The 19,590-nt window shown below is 42.2% G+C and overlaps 2 protein-coding genes across 6 annotated transcripts; one reads left to right on the forward strand and one right to left on the reverse strand.

Annotated features, from left to right (window-relative positions):
• Positions 1 to 2,857: 2,857 nt before the first annotated feature.
• PNRC2 (proline rich nuclear receptor coactivator 2) lies at positions 2,858 to 7,213 on the forward strand. The gene is made up of 3 exons (XM_010224781.2): positions 2,858 to 3,019; positions 3,877 to 4,082; positions 5,239 to 7,213. Exon 3 carries the CDS (start codon positions 5,257 to 5,259, stop codon positions 5,680 to 5,682), a length of 426 nt encoding a protein of 141 aa, XP_010223083.1. The 5' UTR covers positions 2,858 to 3,019; positions 3,877 to 4,082; positions 5,239 to 5,256; the 3' UTR covers positions 5,683 to 7,213.
• Positions 7,214 to 8,542: 1,329 nt separating this feature from the next.
• SRSF10 (serine and arginine rich splicing factor 10) lies at positions 8,543 to 19,267 on the reverse strand. 5 transcript variants are annotated; one of them, XM_088531119.1, is made up of 7 exons: positions 19,112 to 19,267; positions 17,100 to 17,206; positions 15,289 to 15,390; positions 13,423 to 13,585; positions 13,086 to 13,139; positions 12,826 to 12,927; positions 8,543 to 9,781 (listed from the first exon to the last, which is right to left on the reverse strand). In XM_088531119.1, exons 1-7 carry the CDS (start codon positions 19,174 to 19,176, stop codon positions 9,763 to 9,765), a joined length of 612 nt encoding a protein of 203 aa, XP_088387245.1. In that variant the 5' UTR covers positions 19,177 to 19,267; the 3' UTR covers positions 8,543 to 9,762. The 5 variants fall into 5 exon arrangements, with proteins under 5 accessions (XP_088387245.1, XP_088387248.1, XP_088387244.1 ...); XM_088531122.1 differs by lacking the exon at positions 8,543 to 9,781 and having other exon boundaries at positions 12,202 to 12,927; positions 19,112 to 19,266; XM_088531118.1 differs by lacking the exon at positions 8,543 to 9,781 and having other exon boundaries at positions 12,202 to 12,927; positions 13,086 to 13,136; positions 19,112 to 19,265.
• Positions 19,268 to 19,590: the final 323 nt, after the last annotated feature.

Below are 19,590 nucleotides of genomic sequence, written 5' to 3' on the forward strand. Positions count from 1 at the left end.
TCTGCCCTGTTAAAGCCAAGGGTCACTGGAAGTTTGTCACCTGTGCAATAAAACTGGGGCAGTAGTTCCGTGTTGATTCACCTGTCCGGGCTGCTTCCTGCAGCCGCTGTCGGGGCTTTTCCCTTGAGCTTCTGTCCTGGCATGAATGTGTGCGTGGGTAGATCTGTCGATCAGAGCTGGAGGCCCTTCAGTGTGGGGCTGCTGAGGCCCTGGGGACTTTGTCTTCTCTAGAACAACTGGGCTCATTCCGGCTCTCGCAGTGTCAGCACAGGCAGAGCTGGCTTCCCTGGGGGGAGCTGCTGGTTAGACCTGCTTTGAGAGGGAACGGAGTTACTGAAGGGGAAGGCCGTGTTGGATTGCAGTTGCTGTGGCCACAGCAGCGAGTTGGAGGGCTGGGAGAGGAGGATTTGAGGAAGGTAGACCCAGCCTAAGCATCTGCCTCGCTAATCTTGGTTGTTCTTGCAGTCAGCCTCTGCTTACCTGGAGGAAGCAGAGTAACGATGACAGAGCAGACTCTTGCGCAATAAAAAGCATTTGCAAAGTAAGTTTTAAGAGCACGTAGTGAAGGTGGGTGGAGACGAGGTCAAGGAGTCTGTCTGCAGCGGGGAGTCACGCCGTGATAGGAAGCCAGGCCCGCAGTTCTGTGTCCTGCGGCGCAGGTGGGGACAGCGCCGTGGCCCCGTGGCTGGCGAGGAACTGCACAAATGATCCTGGATGTGGCTCGTGTGTCACCACGGCTCACGATGCAGCCAGCAGCCCATGAGTAATCCAGGGGACTTTCCTGCCATGGCCTTTGGAGCAGGAAGTCTGGTGCTGAGGCCATAAAAACAGTGTGGATTTAAAATCAGTATTTGAGGGAATGGAGTATCTTCTTTAGAAGAGATCCTAGATCTCCGTAATAAGAAATCAGAGTTACCTGGGACCTGGATTTGGCAGATGTGGTCTGGGATGTGCAGACACACAAGGTGTTTCTGTACCTGTTTGGGTTACAGCAGCCCTGGAAACTTTATCCTCTCTTGCTCTACTGCAGGAGAGGAAAGTTAGCCAAGTCTTCAGATACTGCAGTGTGAAATGATGGCAACTTTTATTTAAGTTAGACACTGTTTTAGATATTCTACACTGCCTGTCCTTTGATTTGATTTAGAAGAACCCCTTGAGTTCCTGCTTAAACTGAGCGCATTACACAACTCTTGTAGCATTCAGCTGGCTTCCCAGTGTGTTTCAGTGAAATTGGTTTAACACTGAGGCTTCCCGCTCCTTTGTGCCTCTGGCCAATTGTGTCAGCCTGACCCCAAAACCAATCCCGAAAGGGACAAGATGTTTTCTGAAGTGTCTAAGAGATAATGTGGAAAAACAGCCAGACCTTGTGTCATCCTTGAGCTGAGATGAAAACTACCTGACTGTTCTGTTCCCTACACAAGTGCACATTTGCAGCCAGTAAAATGTTATTTGCAAGCTTCAGTGATGTGCCCTGATTTAAACACACATTATGAGATGAGGAGATATTTTAGTAGATAAAAACACAAAAGTGAAAACCAGCTGATATGTGTTATTGGAGAGTTGTTTGAGATCATTAGTGAACTCTCAAGGCTTATGTGCTTGGTTACAGCAGATACTGCTACTGAGGCCTTCTGCTTAAAGGAAAGTTACTCAAAGAATCTCAGACATAACATTAAATACCAAGAAACACACAGCAAAGGGAGGAAAACAAATTTAATCTCCATTTGGTTTGTGCAAACATGCAATAAAGAGCATGAACAAAGGCCTCAGCTTGGTTGTGTCAACACCTCGTGTATATTAAAATAGAATATAGCTTTTCTTTAATAATGCATTGCATTTTGAAATACTACTTAGACCAGATGCCTCCCTGGAGAGCGTATCCTTGTTCCATTTCTGCCCAAGGACTGAGATAAGTCAGTGCCCCCTGTCCCACCAGGCGCTTAGCAGTAAGAAACCAGCTTCGTTTTGACGTATCTTACAGATAAAAGAGGAAGTTGTGTGTTTTCCATTTCTCTGCTGAGGGAAGCAGAGCACAAAGGAGTTTCCTCCCAATTCACACTCCGGAAACCCCAGTCTCTTACTTTTGTGTACCGTTTCCCCTCCCCCCGAAATCGATGAGAAATTGATATTATTTTGTTGTATTTTGAGTGCTTCCGATGCCTGCAGGTGACTGTATGGAGAGGCTTGCTCCAGGAGTGCTGGGGTCTCTCATAGTAATGTAATTTTGTTAGATACACAGTAAAGGTCCCAAACTTTGTTTCTGTATAAATGATGCCCTGAGGTGGAAGGAACGAAGCTGTGAAGGTTAAGATTCTGACAGATTCTTTTTCGCTTTTTTTTGGAATCCATTCCACAGCACAGCAGCACTTTAAATCATGAATACTTTCCCTTCAAACTTCGCTTTGTTTTGGCATTAAAACCCCTCTGAAATCTTTAAATATCTTGTAAAAGGGAAGAACGAAGGTGGCAATGCATGGGGGAGATTATGGGCTTGCCAAACCTTACGTGGACGTTTTCCGCGAACCGAAGCTACCGGCAGTGACTCGAAACGGGTCATACACCTCGCACGCGTTATTTTAAGCCCTTAACTTTGTAAAGGCGATAAAACAGGGGAACAAAAGCCGAAGGCGGCGGCCGCGCCGCCCCTCCCGAGCTGCCCTTCGCTGAGGCGATTCAAACCGCGGCTCCGCCCGCCCACGTTGCCTGCCTGGGCGCCCCAGCAACAGGCGGGGCTTGCTCCTCATTGGCCGCGGGAGGCGCGCAGCGCGCTCCTATTGGCTGGAGCGGGAAGGCCTAGGGAGGGGGGGGAGGAGGGTGACGGCGTTATACGGCGTAGTTCCGCGGCCGCCATTTTGTGTGGGAGGTAGAGGAGCAGCGGCAGGAGTTGGTGGAGAGACTTGGAGTGCGCTTTGTAGGGGGGGGTGGGGGGCCGACGAGTGACGGTGGAGGAGCAGCGGGCTCGGCTCCTAAAAGCCCGTGTGTGTCTGTGCTTGGGAGCCGGCGAGACGGACAGAAGTCGGTAAGGGAAGAGCGCTGTGGGAAGGGCAGGGCGCCGCCGCCATGTTGTGCTCGCCGAGCTCCTCCATTGTTGGGGAAGCGGCGCCGGGGATTGTCCGGCCCAGCGGGTCGAGGGGGGCGAGAAGAGAGAGGAGAAAGCTTGGAGCTTTCGGGAGAGGGGGACACTTCATAGGTGCGGGTGGCACAGAGTGACGCAGTATGCTGGGGAGGTCAATAGGCTGGAGCGCCTCGAAAAAGACCTCGGGAGAACATAAACGAGGGTTAAACAGGAAACTCCTTTAAAAGCTGGTCAGGAATTGCTTCGTTTTGAAATGGGAGTGTTTGGAAGAGGCTTCGAGGGTGCGATGGGAAGTGTTCGGGCGCTTAGGGCCAGCTAAGTTTGGCAGTGTGCGGTGCTGGTCCCACTGAGTTGGGTGGTGAGTTCCCGAGGGACGGCTTCAGAGGAGGGTTTCTGCTCAGAGAACATACACTGAGACACCAGGTTCCTTGTACTTCACCCCAATGTGTGTCTGCTCTTTTATTGTTCGTTTTTGGTCGTCGTTTTTACCTCCCTTTGAAAGAGAGGCTAAGGTTGTGCTCGTTTCTGCTTAAACAAAATGTTTGTTAAATATTTCTTAGTATACCAAGATGAAAATACATTTATGAAAATATTAAACATAATGGTGAAGCTCATATAGATAAAACGCTTGTATTATTTTAAAAATATGGTTTAAGTATGTTGCCTTTCTTAATAGAGAAACACATCTGACTTGGGCTTAGAGATCATGTGACTCTTTTCATTTAAAAAAAAAAAATAATAAAAAGAGAAACAATTGTGTGTTCCATTATTTGAATTCAGACTTCTCTTAATTTATCCAGTTGAGACTTCTCTCTTGGAACCTCTGTGCCGAGAATCCGATGTTGGGCTCGGCTACCTGGCTGAACGCAGCAGATCAGCCCATGAAAACTTCTATTCCTAGCCAAAGGAAGGAATCCAGCAAAAGGCAGCACCTACTTTTCCAGGCTTGGAAGCAAGAAAGAGGACAGGATTTGGAGAGTGTGGAATCCGAAAAGACAAGCGAAAGGTAAATGGGGATAAATGTACGGTGGGAGAACTGACATGAAAGGACCAACCAGGGTGTTTTAATATCTGGCTCTGTAGTTTAGAAGTCCAGTTATAAATGGCTGCTTTTCGTTTGAGGTTGTTTTCAGTTCCTCTCATACTTTGAGGGCAGCTCTCTTCCTGAGGTGTGCCTGAGTCTGGCTGTATGTGCTACTAGTGCATGTGCCCCCCCACTCCCTTTTCCCTCTGGGAAAAGCTGTTTGGGAAGTGGATTTTGCTCCTTCCTTGCTGTGATCAGCTATACAGCTCCATGTTAGGAATATTGTTTGTTGTTGTTGGGCTTACCCAGGAAGCCCTGTCTCTGCCATTCAGCTGAGCACTTACGTGAGGCTGGGAGTGGCTTTATCAGTTGAAGACCTTGCCCAGATCTCTAGGCGTATCATAGGCTGAGCATAAATATAAATGCTTTCGGGATTAGATATTAACAACTTAAATCTGGCATTGCATTTGAGCAATGTCTTTAACATGCTCTTAGTATTTTTTTTTTATTATTGAGGAGAAAGGAAGTGGTGGTAGCAGCTATTTCCAGAGCCAGCTTTTCCTAAAGGCAGACAAGGCTGCAACTGTCGCAGAAGGACAGATTGGCCTAGAGTGTCCTGATGAGCCATTGCTGAGCCATGGGACAGTCCATATCCTCCCTTACCTAGGGGATGTGCCCTCACTGTCGAGTTCTTGGCTGTTTTCACCTAAAATTCACTTCTGGATTCTTGTACCAGTGAGTGTTTTTAACTTGGCCTCCCTGTTTCTTCACCTCTACCCCAAATGTGGGGTTAGTGTTGCTTTGATACTGGCTGCCTGTGTCTTGGAATGCTGCTGGGACGGGTGCCAGTACAGCTCTTAGCTCATTTGAGTTGTCCTCTGTGTTAACACTGAACAGAAAAGACATTTCAAACTTCACTATAATTCAGTTCTCATGACTGTCAGCTAAGTTCTTGAGTCTGTATTACTGAAGACTCTTCTGCTCATGGAGGGGAAAAAAAAAAAAAAAACACCATTTTCGCTATTCTCCATTTGTCTAATTTTGAGATGGATTGATTTCAACTCCCTGGAATCTTTATTAAAAAAAAGTTTGAAAAAGTCACAAAATCCAAGCTTCACTCTGTCATTCTGTTTTATAGGTGACACTTAAGTTGAAGATGGGTGGTGGAGAAAGGTTCAACATTCCAGTTCCACAAGCTAGAAATACCACCAAGAACCATCAACAACTTAAAAACAGGCAGAAGAATAAAGATCAGAACTCTCAGATGAAGATGACCTATATGAAGAAAGAAAGAGGACATGGATGCAACTCATCACCTGCTGCATGGCAGGCCATGCAGAAAGGGGGAAAGAACAATGTTCATTTCCCCAATAATCAAAATTGGAGTCCTAATTTATCAAATTCCAACTTGTTTTTCACACCTCAAACCAATCAGAACTATGCTGGTGCAAAATTTAGTGAGCCACCCTCACCAAGTGTTCTTCCTAAGCCACCAAGCCACTGGGTACCCGTTTCTTTTAAACCTTCTGATAAAGAAATAATGACATTTCAGCTTAAAACATTACTTAAAGTCCAGGCCTGAGATGTAACTTTTCATATTTTTAGTTACTTAAATTTACAGGGTTTCAAATTTGAGAATAGGCATTCATAACTCCAGATGTACAGGTATATGGAGCTAGTCTGCTGCACATAGTTGGGCAGCTGGAAGGGGAACGGGGATAGTTTACATACCCCTCCAGTGCTTCACCTCACTGTGCTGTGTGCATTTCACTGTGAAGAAAAAAAACATTTTGTCTGTAGTGAATTTCAATTATGAGAAAGTTCAGTTCTTCCATTTACTGTGACAGATCTGGACTATTTCAAAATTGAAATTGTGACTATTTCCTAGTATGCTATTAGGAATGGTATTAGAAAACCAACTTCCACTTAACTGCAGCATTAACTGGGGAAAAATACACTGAGAGCTTTAGGCAGTTATTTTGTCTTTCAAACTTAAGTTTGCTACTTGTGTAAAGGCTCTGCAGAGCAGACTTTCCTAGCAGAGGAGACTTGCCTAGGTGGCACTTGTAGAATTTTTTCTTTTTTATTTTTTCTCCTCTCTTTTATACCTGTGAGCTTTTATTTGGCACTCTTTACACTGGACAAGCATTCAAGCCTGCAGCTAAATTGATTCCTTGCTTATTCTTGCACAGATAGAACACATCAGGCAAATTAATTTTGGTCTTTCTTCAACTCTAGAAAATTATTTGGAATTTCAGTCAAACTGTGCCAACTAATGAGATATTTTACATTGCCAGATGACTGCCAAAAACTTAAATCTTTGTATTTTAATTGCACTGATGAGTTTTAAAATGCATTTTTATATCGATTTTGTAATTGTGGAGGAAAAAAATGGAATAGAGTTACTTAGGCTAGTCTTAAATTGGTTACCCTGTAATATTGTTTTAAATTACTTGTAGCTTGTGGCAGATATAAAATGTTTTCATAGGTAGTGAAGAAAGAGCCATGTAAATAACTGTAAAACTTTGTAGCATATGTAAATTTATGCTGGGCTTTCCTGCACAAAAGTATTTTTAGTACAAAACTGCTGAATGTAAGATGACCATGCTGAGTACATGGCCTGATTTAAAAAAGAAGTATTTTGTTTAAAGAAAAAAAAAATCGTAAAAGCACACTTGTGGCTGTGCCCTTGCACTTAACAGTGAACATGCACGTTTTTCTTCGTAGGCTCCTTTCTTAAACTCAGTGCAAAAGAGGCATATTTAGAATTTTGTAATTAAAAAAAAAAAACCTTTAAAAAAAAAGCTCCACTGTAAGGTGCTCATGTTCTGAATATATAGGAGAGATGCATGTTAAATGATGAGATGTCTCCTAAGAAATGCAAAGGGCTGTGATTAGGAAGCTGATCAGAACTGAGCTGCTTTGATAATGTTTTCATTTCTGAAACTTGTCCCTGCTTCAGCGCTCTTCTGTCCAGGCTTCACCAATCACCAGCAACTGCAGTAACAAAATGAAAAATAAGTTCCTAACAGCCAGAGGGTAGGTTTGAATGCTGCCACAATTCACTTGATTGTGGTAGAAACAAGGGCCTGTTATCCACAGAATCTGAGATTGTTTTTAAAATAGTAGATAACAAAACAGTAAATTTCAATGTGATTTTTATAATTGTAAAAGGTTTTAAAATGTGTTCTTCCTATACATTCAGAACTTGTTGGCAGCTGGTTGAATGTTTACAAATATTTTGTTTCAAATGAGATTGAATTGGCAGTCTTCAAAATTGTCTTTGACATGGATCTTCACCAATGTTAAGAGCTGTATCCCAACTATAATTGCGTAAACTCAATTTTGGAATGTGAATTATAAACTTTATATGTAAAAATTGGAAACAAATTAAATCAGATTTTCTCCCCCTAAACTACTGTTATTTATTTTAAGAGGGTAGTGTAAAATGTTGCTTGTGGTTACAAATAGAGCATTGTAACTAGGTTCTGTATGCAGGATATTTGGACTTGGTTGAAGTGTTGGGCAGTGGAACAATACTGCAGGGGTAGGAGCAGAAACCTGCCTCGCGAAGCCTGTGTATCATTCTCTAGGACTGGCATCCCCACACTGTCCACTCCAGCACACCTTGGGCGTGTAAAACATGAGCAGGTACAGTTTAAGCGCTGCCTTTGTGAAAGAAGTGCAAACGGCACCAACCTTTGTCTAAATGACTTCTCAAAGATGGGGCTTTTAGTAGTTCATAGCAGTAAAAAGATTTTGACCCATTTGAAAGTGCTTAGTTGACAGTATATTGCCCCAAGGAGGTAAGGAGGAACCTTCACAAGGAGTATTTAACTCAGGCGTCTATGCTGAAATCCTTGAGAACATGAAGGTTCTTCCACCTCCCCCTTTAGCCCTCTTTTAAAAGCAATGGAGGCAGAGACAAAATTCCCCCTTGATGTGATCCTCTGTGGTTTCTTAGGTGGTGTAACGGGCAGTAGGAGCACCCTGCTAGCCCAACCTTGGCAAAGCAGGGACGCTTCGGAAGGCTGATCCAGGTACTTAAAGGCCCATCGATGTCACTGTCCTGTCACCCTGCCCGCCTGAGGACCATTGTAAGCGCCAGGAGAGCAGCCTGCTGAGAGCAGGCGGGTGCTGTGGAGCCCAAAACCCACCACAGCAGCTCCCTTGCCCAGCCCCCCTCTCGCTTCTGTCTTGCCAAGTGATTTGTGCAGCACAAGACTAAAATGACTCATTACCCCCAAAAAGGAGTTAAAGGGAGAGCCGGGCTCTGCCCAGGAAAGCTGAACAACCCCCTCGAGGAGAGCCCAGTGCAGTTCGCAGAGCCCAGTTGTGCTCGTGCTCCTGGCTCAAGGGCTCTGCGCTAAGAGGAAGCTCCCTGGGGTAGTTCAGTGTTTGGTGACCAGCTGCATTAATTAAGTCAGAAGGTGATTTCAAGGTATAGTCAAAACTTGTACATTTTATTCCCAATTCACAGGGTTATTTGCACAGATGGAACACAAAACTCAAGAAGAAAGGATGTGTATGAATAAAACATTAGCATCTTTTGATCAAACACACTACAGGGTACATAGTCTTCCCTTCCTATAATAGTCTCATCAGTAAGAGCATCTTTAGACAAGTATTATAGCAATGGACTACAGACTTCTTAAGCAAGTTACAAGATAAATGGAGAAAACCAGCAATTACTAATGGGCGATTATGTCCTAAAGAGGTGTCAATCTATTCTTTTGTACTTCAAAATGTTATCTGCAACATCCCTGCCAAAAATCATGTAGCAGTGCTGCAAATGTATTTTTTATCCAATTACCCTTCTCTGAACAGTTTTCAAGTTGTTACCCCAGACTAAACATTTAGAGAAAAAGAAAAAGCTCTTCTAGGAGCAGAGGTCAAAATAACATTTAAATTGAAAACTTTCACTTTGAATAAAGCCATTATAGTATACACTTAAACATCTTTAAAAGACATAGAAAGGATAACATTTAGCTTTCAGAGACCAGTCTATCATAGTCCCTAATTTAAACACCCAGCTACTGAAAGACTAAATTTTAAGATTTTTAATTAAAATTGTCAGTTGGGTGCATGGACTTTTGGTGAAAAAGGAAGTTCCAATAGAGCCTTCTGTTACTGCTGAGATCAGTCATTATGCTGCAGATACTTTGGAGCACAGCCATTAGTTTCAGCAGAGTTTATACACACTACTTCAATTCTACAGAATTTGCAGGAATGACAAAATCTAGTTTACCACAGAGAAAAAAAAAAAAACGTAATTCCCACCAGTCTTGAGACTCCAAAAGAAAGATGCCTATACATGATCTTTTGTAGCCTGCGTATGTTCTTGCATTCCAGCTGTGCATAACCTGCGGGTAGCTTGCACAAGACAGGCTACTGCTTTTTTAGAGCAGGAATAGACACCTGCATCAAGGGAGGGAGATGTTATCTAGATGGGCTGTGGCTGGACTTGCGTGAATGCATAAACATTCCCTGCCCTTTTGGCCACATCCTGCTAACTCGTCCCCAACTGAAAGGCCCACAGAACAGCTTCTTCACATTTTTTTCCATGGGAGCAAGAACTAGGACAACATCTTTATTCATGCACTCTTGAAACATCGTGGGTTTGTGTTCGGCTTTTCTGGCTTGTTCATATACACAAGTCAAGTCAAAGTTTAGTCCTACCTCTGGGAGAGAAAGAAAGAACCATCAGAACTGTCAGATACTACATTATACTTGCAATGAACTGGATTTTCAAAACAAAAAATTTAAACTGTGCTATACATAAATTGAGGCACACAATATAAGGACACTGTGACAAAATAGTTGAGGTATGTTGCTATTAGGCTGCAGGCAGAAGTTGGAACCTCAGCCTGGACACGCTGCCCTCTTCCCTCCTCCCCACCAACCAGCTCCAATTCTGGCTGGGCTAAAATGTGATCATTAATCACAGCAACCCTTGGCAGGCTGCTCCCCAAACACACCAGCTCTGCACCCGCACCATCCCAAGAGCCTTTGAACCTCTGTAATTTAAAGAGGCTGAAAAACAGGAGGGTTTTTTTTGCTGTTACAAACCATTTTTTAGGGAAATCAACTACCAGACAAACATAGTTCAGCTTAGAAAGTATAAGACTGGATTTATCAAAATATTTAAGTGCTCTTCAGAATTACTCTCATTCAGTGGCATAAAGAGAACAAGTTCTAGGTACCACTAGTGCCAGGAGGCAGCTCAAGCTCTTGAGCACCAAAAACCGTTCACAACCTGCTGGAGACCCACTGGTGATGCAGCTTTGGATAAGGCAAACGTAAAACCAGGAGCTATCACCTAGGAATCAGCTTCTGTATGAACCTTTAACTGCAGTTTGTAACCTAGCCAGCAATATCTAAGTTATAACCATAGGGAAGTCCATCCAGCAATAACAAACGTTAATGAAAGAGAAATTTCTGTGTATTAAAACGTTTGCTTGTCAGTCTTATTTTGTCTAGTACCCCTCTTAGAAATAGGAAGTGATATTTACTCAGATGTCAAGCAATAAACAAATTCCTGACTTTACTGAAAAACCATAGTAAAGATTTTACTCCACAAGGGATGCGTAGCTCTGCTCCTAGCAATGCTCTGGAGTCAAATTCTAAAGCTACAATAATTCCAGTGGATCAGTATTTCCTTCATTTTTTTATTACAGCATGTTTGCTAAATTTACAGCAAGCAGAAAATAAGCTGGGTCTTTAGTTATTTTGATCAAAACATTGATGTTTTAAAGGTAGTACACAATATTTGTTAAAAAGAACATATAAAAATACCTTTTTAGAAGCCTCTATAAGAAAGGAAATACAAAGTTTAATCCCACAACTTTCCTCTGCTAGAGCTGCACGCTACTGCTACAGTTTTAAATAGACTTTTTGTTGTTTTTAAACTATACATCCAGGAAAGTCTACAAAATTAAAGGAACGTGCATATAAATGATTGCATAGCAGAACATGAACATTAACTGCAAACAGTAAAGAAAAAGTTAGAAATACTATCAAATATACAAAGGTTCTAGAATCAACTCCCTAAGCACGTTCCACTGCCAGTACTCAAAAGCCATCTGCAGTTCTTCAAAGGCCCTGCGGAAAACATTAAAACCAAAACGTTTCTCTAAAAAGGAAGTTTCTAAACAAATGTCTTGTATGCTACTACACAGACAGCAAGGAACACTAAGTGTGTGATGCTGGCTTTTGAAGGGAAATAGGAAAAAAAAAAACAATGCCAAAAGCCATTTTGATAACGAAGTATCTTGCCTTCTAGAGAAATACTTTTAAGATTACACACTGGTTTTGTTATTTTTTCACATTCAATTTACTAAATATATTGTATTAGTGATAAACTAAATAGCTAGAGATGCAGCTCTTGTTCATATCCAACTTGAAACATTTGTTCTCAAGTAAAATGAAATCTTGTACCAAACCACTATTCATTCTGAGGAAAAAGTGATTCAGACTTGCTCGACTAAATACCTGTTGATGTGAAAAGCAAGCCTTTGTTACTCAAGAAGAGAGATGGCTACAGTTTTATACCTATGAATACACCAACTAACCACAGGAGTCATTGGCATAAGAGTTTAGTTCTTATATACTGTACACACACAACTCGAAACGATCTACTTGTATCTAACAGCAGGAAAACTAAGCAATTTTATGGTTAACTGCTCACTAAAATTTAGAATAGATACAAAAACTGCATAAAATGTACACACAACCTAATACGCAGTTGCTCTGTCATTTGCTGAAATCTGAACTTAATTTTCCATTTCAAGGCTTTTTGCCCCTCACACAAACGTTTAGTATTAGCAGCCAGGTAAAAAGCCACAAGGCCCCATCCTGACACGTCAGGACGGTGCCCGGTCCCTGAACAAGCTTCAGGGCTAACTCTCTCCCGGGTAGGCTACGCATCAGCACCACCTCTGCAGACGGCAGCGTTCAAGAGAAATCTCAGCTCTCTGCAGAGCTCCCTTTGCCGACGCGCGGGCGGCGCGCACGGAGAGCACAAAAACCTGCCTTCCACCCACCGAAACGTAACTGCCGGTGCGCGCGGCCCGGCGGTCAGTGTTGCGCTACAGCTCTCCAGTTTTCCATCTTATCACGAAGTTTAGTATTAAAGAACAAGTTAAACAGCTGGTTTAACCGTTCGGCACGAGCTAGTACCGGTTTCTCTGCGGGTATGACATTTTCAAAAGGACAATGTTGCAAGTTACGATCAAGTCATCACCAATATTGAAGCATTAAAAATGCAAGTCTTTACAAAAATATACATAGAGACACCACAATCAAATCAGTAGCTGCCCATGACATTTAACCAAGTGGACATTCTCTCTCTCTCTCTCTCTCTCTCAGTGGCTTCTCGACACTGTTTTAGTTATAACCATTGTTGGCTACAGGGAAAACTGATTTTTTTTTTTTTAAAGTACTGTTGCAACATCATATTCCTGATAATTTAAGTAAACTGAACTGTGTGTAAATGAATGTTACATGCCTAAAAACAACATGGATACACTGTTAGTGGCCACTGGACTTGGGACTAGTCCATGACCTCGATCTGGATTTTGACCTAGATCTAGAATGTGATCTTGACTGTGATTTGGATCTAGCTGGTTCTTTTTTTCTCGATTCCTTTTCATATCTTGAGCTGGACTTATAGTGTGTTTTAGAATCTGTTTTAGAGGTGCCTCTAGATTTGGTGTGAGATGCAGACCTAGACCGTGATTTAGCCTTCATTTCTTTCTTGGGCTGTGACTTGGATCGTGATCTTGAATTGGACTTAGATCTTGAAAAAGATCGATTGCGGTGTTTGAACCTATCAGAATAAAGGGGAGAGAGGAGATTTGAATGTAAAAACACTATTCTTAGACATCTAGTACATTAAAAATTGTTTACCAGGAGAAACTTTTAAGCCTACAGTTAAAGGAATACAGTGAACTAGTTTAGATTTAAATGGTGTAAAAAGTATTTTACCTATCGTTGTCCGAATGGCTTCTGCTACGTCGAGGTCTTCCAGTAGGTCTACTGCTAAAAAGGTATATCAGAAAAAGTAAACAGTGACAAATACCTATGCATTTATACAGATAATTAATAAACTAGAGATGTGCATTTGCTTTTAGTTATTCGCCAATGAAGCAGAGAATCATTTCAATCAATATTTGTTTTGATGAAGCATGCAAGCAACACAATTCCCTCAAATGACTACAAAGTAAGTTTAGAAGAATATGCAAAATGTTAAGAACTAAATCGTCAGTGGTGTTTCTTTTCCAACAGACTGCTGTGCAGTTAAAGCCAAACACACTACACTTACTTTCTAGGACTATACGATCTTCTATAGTTGTAATCAAAAGAACGACTTCTAGACCGTCTCCTTTCGTAACTCCGGCTTCTAGATCGCCTGTATCTGTCATAGTCATCGTAACGAGAAGAACTGTATAGGTTTCTCCCTTCCTTGGCTTTCATTTGATTTGGTGCTGTAGAAAAATAGCAGGTTTTAGCATTTTAAGTTCAAAACAACAACAGCAAATATACAAAGTCTCTATTTTCTCTTCGGTAATATTATTAATGCTATTTACGTATTAATCAGAAAGCTTAATTCATGATTTTAGGAAAGATGTTTATTAAAAAGACAGAAAAAGACACAAGAGTGCTGAATGCCACTGATGCTTTGCTGGTTTAACCACTGGAGAAAACCTGATGCAGCCCTGTCAGAACTGTCAATGCAGAAAAAATAACTGGCTGCGGTGATTTCAGCCCACTGAGAAGCTCTGACCTGGTGGGACTGGCCAGGTTAGTAACTCATATCTGCCAACATTGTTGAAAATGTCTTCATTCACCTAAAAAGGGGCAGCTAACTGGGAATTAAATTCCCATTTTTATGACTATGCAGTATCACTCATTACAGTTGATCTACTGTCCTCTCTAATGATTAAAAGATTGTCTCCTTCCCACATGGAGATTTTACATAGAAGTAATGAAACTGCTTCCACAAAACAAGTCAGATTCTAAAAGAAAAAAAAAAAAAAAAAAAAGTGAAAGCCACTGTCCCAAAGTACAGCAATGCACATTCACTTTGTGGTTTAATTATTTAAATAATTAGTGGAAATGAACGCAGGCACCTCCTGTTATATCTTTTCAAAGCATCAAAGCAGCACAACTTTTTTTTTTCCCCTTTTATTGAATCCAATCCTAATTCAAACCCAAAGATGGCATTTCGGTGTATTTTTAACTTGATAGGGCAAAACATGTTTATCTATTGTAGCCAGTGGCTACAAGTTTAAGTGCTAAGTGCTGCTGTTGACATCATTGAGTTAGTTCTAATTAATTTCTGTTCAGAAACAGAACAGAAACCCCAATGTTTACATAGATGGGACAGAAGTTTGTCCTTCAGAGCAGGTGATTTCCATTGACTTCAGAAAAACTCAATGTGCGCTTTTGAAGAAAAGTGCGTAGGTTGTTTCTCTGACAACTTTAACTGAAAAATCTTTGAGGCACTCACGTTGCACATGCATATTTAATGAAAAGCAGCATTTTTTGCAATCTAGCATATTTGTAGCCAGTCACTTGCTGGAGTAGAGGCCTGAACAAACAACACTGTTCCAGACCAACACATCTATGTTTGGTTTGTACCCAAAGCAACCTTATTGCACATGCTGCTAACTATGTGAGGAATTACGTCTTTACAATTACCTGAGCAAAAATAAGCACTCTTTTCCAGAGCGGACTGAGATATTTTAAAATTTATTTTTATCCAAAATCATAAGAAAATGAAGCTGAAGATGTTACCTCAATCCTGGAAAGCGGCCTGGCATAGCACACAGAACCACTAACACACAGCAACGTAACAGTGCAATACATTAAACTGAGTGAGCTACACACTTTTGACAGGGAGAATTCTCATCAGGCTGTTCCTGCAAGAAAGCTTGATAAAACTGCACAGAAAGATCTTGAATAATATTTTCAGTTCATACACTGTGGCAAGCAACCACTGTACCCAGTTATCTAATTACAACAGGAAACATTAATAGCTATTGCACAGAAGGCAAAATATCTACATGCTGTTTACGTACAAGAAAGAAAGAAAAAAAGCTCAGTAATTTATAACTTGTGTAATGTTGGCTAGTACTAAATATTAAGGCTAAAATCATAATCCAATGAAGTACATGCAAGCACTTACTCTTCCGATCCCCTTGTGCAAACTGGATTTCTATTTGCCGACCACAAATCCACTTTCGGTCCAAATTATGGAGAGCATCTTCTGCATCACGGACATCTTCAAATGTGGTGAGTGTTAAGGTACTTGGGAATTTGAGCAATTAACAAAGCTGTTATTTTAAATCAGTTATTTTCTCATTTTACTTTTTTTGTTTTGGGCATGCTACAGTAAATGCGAGCAACTTTTATTGCTCCAACTATCTGAGAATTGCTATAATGTAGTAAAATTCAATCTAATGCTATGCCCATGAACTTATCCACAACCAAGCAATTGCTATGCAGCACCCAAGTTTCTTCTTCCCCCACTTGTACTTAAATAAGAAATGCGTATTTTCCAAATAAGTTAATTGTTAATGGTAATTCAGTTCTCTGCACTATATTCACACTACAAGAAAAAGAAATCAGAGTTCTTAAAATACTTAAGGCATGCCAACAGGAAAACACTATATATTTCTATTTTTTTTTAAATTGGGATAAGGCTTTCTTCTTCAGCAGCTGATTTTAAATATTTAAATTATGGGATGCCAAGGACACATATATAGACTGTCAACAGCCTTTCTGTGATAAAACCATGGACTAAAAATATTACGCTATTAGTCAGATGTTCAGGAACACAATCTTTGCCAATTTTAATGCCTGAGATGGACCACTACTGTAATTCCACATGTGGAACTTGAAAGAACAAATTGCCTTTCTTAGAGCAACTCAGTCCATCACCAGCATCATCTATGCAGAAAATAAACTACCATGTTGTAGGTATTATTTACCTTGAGACACCAAGAACGAATGCATTTTAATTCATGATCACAATTACAGTAGCACTCACAAGAGAAATATTACAGGTTTTGTCAATGGACTAAACCAGAATCATTCATCAAATTACTGCTTACATGACAAACAGAAGAAGAACTGTTATTCTGTAGGATACATCAGGTATGACTCCTTTAATCTTGGCCACCATTCAACTTCATCTTGACCTTTAACTCTTTAAGTGCTTGTCAGAAGGACTTGTCATGAGATGCTTGGCCAAAAATGACAGATGGCTTTATCTTTTACTTTGAAAAACAACCTTTTCCCCCTTTTGTAGATAAAGCGAAGCTTTGTCTCCCATTATGGCTTGTCCTTCTTCCAGCTTTTCTTTATTTTTTCTTTTCCCAAACTCTCCCTTCTCTTCAAGCCTGATCCTTAAGAGGTCTTTGGCTTGTCTACTTGCCTTAATTGTTGAACTCTACTCTAAAGGTTCTTTCATGCTTTCTCTTTGGGGTCGCCATTACTGTACAGCTTTACATTCTGAGGCAACAACAGAGGACAGTAAATTAGGGGACAATATTAAAGAAAGAACTTCACCTCATTTTTATACAATCTGCTTTTGATCAAGTGATTCCAGTTCCCATTTTCTTAAAATTTTTTTAAATTAACAATGAATACGAGCCACAATTTGCTAAGCACAATTTACTTACATACCAGTTATAATAAAAACATGGTAGAAAATTTTGAGTCAGTGATAATTTTTCATTTAAATTATATAGTATTAATTTAAGTCACATAAGCAAGCTTTTATATTACTGGACTTGATTTAAGCTTTGCAAAAAGGCAAAGAACAACTGAGAGGAGTTAATCTTCAAATATAATGAAAGTCTACAACATAAGAAAGACACTTATTAGATACAACACAAAAGTAAACTACTTTTTCATTTAGATTTGTTACCTCTTACACAAACTTGAATTTCAAACTTCAACACCCCTCACTAATCAGCCATCTGAAGAAAGGATATTGAACATAAGCAAATCCTCTGGGACGACGAGTGTAGAAGTCAAGTGGAACGTATACATCAACTATAGGCCCATAACGACCAAACTCACGGCGCAAATCTTCAGACCTAAAATATCACAAATATATATGTTTCCTCCCTATGTTAGAAACATCTGCTAAGCTAAATAATAACAACAGAGATGCCTATGACCAGATAATGTGACCAACCATCTTTTTGGAGCGCTCTGAAGAGGATCAGTGTAGTAAAATATTTGTGGGATGGTGGGAAAGATCCAACAGATTACTGCCAAGAACACACCAGGCTTTTCTGAAACAGCTTGAACCTCAAGATGCTCAAAATACACCCCAGTATTTTGAATCCAGTTTAGCATAAGTTCACAATATAAGTGAAAACTGACAAATAACATATATTAGCTAATTCAATTCAAAATATACTAACAAAGCAGGCTAAAAGGGAGAAGGGTCCAAGAATTCTCTCAAGAATCCCATAAAATTCTTAACACCAATTTTGCAACATGCAAACATTAACTGTAACATGCAAAGAAAAGGTACAAGAAGGAATCAGCCACACAAAGGCATTTCCATTGAACACGCAGCACTTAACAACCTATTGGAGGGAAGAGAAAGAGGGAGCACCCCATTCAATCCCTTAGCTACTCCACGGAGGTGGCAGGGTGAGAACAGCTTAACCTAACTCCTGTCCCTTCAGAAGAGGCGTTTTTTTAGTTACATTAACTTCTTTACATATATTTTCTGTATATTTTAACTCAACAATCTGTATGACACACTCATGTGAATGTATAATTTTCTCCTCCTCATGCACTAGGAAAAAAAAAAAAATCTATGCACATAATCAGCAGGCTATATTATATACATGATAACAAGAAGCCAGTTCCAACAACCAAAGTAAGCGTCGTCCAATGAAGCTATCTCTAAAAATATCATTTAATCACAAGCTTACAATGAAAGCTTGAACAGGAGTTTCATTTTTAAGAGGTTTTAAAGTCTTCCTCCTTTACTGTTCTGACCCTAAAATAATTTACTGTCAAAAGAGGAATGAATGCTGATTAAAAAAAAAAAAAGCTATTAATTTCTTTGACAACAATAATGTTCCCAGTTCATTCCATTGTGCCTACGTTACTGTTATTTGCTGAACAACTTTGGTGCAAGCCGTCCTGCCAGCAAGCTTCAAAACTTGACCTTATACAAGCAAATCTTAGAGCAACTTCCATAAAAATTCTGTAATAAAAAGCATAAGGAATGCTCCAAATCACATTTGCCTTCCTAACGCATATACTCAATAAACGTTTCACAACTGGTAATAAACATGAAAAGGAGATGCTAAAGTGCAGAAGGGAAACAGAGAAATATAGTAGTTCACTAAAAACATCCAAGCAGCAAATATTGATGCATGCAATATATATGCTTAATCCTTCTTTAAAAACAAATATATAGTGAAAAGTATTGCTCTAAGGTGCAGGCTTACCTAATTTTGCCGCAATTGTTATAGAGAAAAGGCGTTTTCTTTTCTCCCTCCACATTAAGAGCCTCTCAGAGGCCACGCACACAACAATTAGCCCAACGACACTCCACCCGGGCGGGCAGCAATTACCAACCCCGCTAACGGGACTGGCCCCGCTGGGGATCCCGCGTGCTCCGTTTTCTCCCTCCCGGGCAAGAATCGGTGCATTTTCAAACGCATATTTTAAATTCCAGCCGCTGCCGAGCACCGACGCGGCGCAAGGGCCCGCGAATCCCGCCTCCATGTGCGGCTGCAGGAGCCGCAGGGCGGCCGGGAGGGCTCCCCGCGGCTCCGGCCCAGCTTTGTTCTCCCTGGATGCGCTCTGGGAGCGAAGGGACAAAGGAGAAAGGGGCGGAAGGCGAGGCGGGGGGCAGGGAAGGAGCCGCGCGAGGCGAGGCCTCCCCGCCGCCCCCGGCCCGCCGCGGCCTAGCGAGCCCGCCAAAGCCTGCGCAGCCCCCGCGCCCGCCCCGCGCGCCCGCCCGCGCTCACCGCGTGTCATCGGCCACGTTGCGCACGAAGAGAGACGTGTTGGGGGGCCGCAGGTAGCGGGACATGGCGGCGGCGGCGGGCGGGGGCGGCGCGGGCGCTGCGCGGAACCGAGCGGCTGAGGGACCCTCCGGAGCAGCACGCAGCGCCACCGCGACCGCCGCCGCCGCCTCTCGCGAGACTTCCCGCGGGGCTTCCGGCGAGAGCGGCGCCGCAGGAGGGAAACGCGGCGGGGGCGAGGAGGGGCAGCCCGCGCCAAAACCGAGCCTGCCCTCGCTGCGCATGCGCCGCTCCTCCGCGCCCCCCCCCGGCGGGCGGTGCGGCCCGAGCGCGCATGCGCGCCCCTCTGGCCGTGCCCCGCGCGCGCGCCTGCGCGCGCCCCCGCCGCCCGCGCGCGTTTCCCGCCCAAACGCGGGCGGCCGTTGGCAAGATGGAGGCCGAGCTGCCGCCCTGAGGGGAGTGTGTCCTGCCCCGCGCTGCCG

Source organism: Tinamus guttatus, unplaced genomic scaffold (assembly GCF_059628265.1).
Source record: "Tinamus guttatus ecotype Peru unplaced genomic scaffold, ASM5962826v1 Tinamus_guttatus_pri_ptg000397l, whole genome shotgun sequence".
NCBI lineage: Eukaryota > Metazoa > Chordata > Aves > Tinamiformes > Tinamidae > Tinamus > Tinamus guttatus.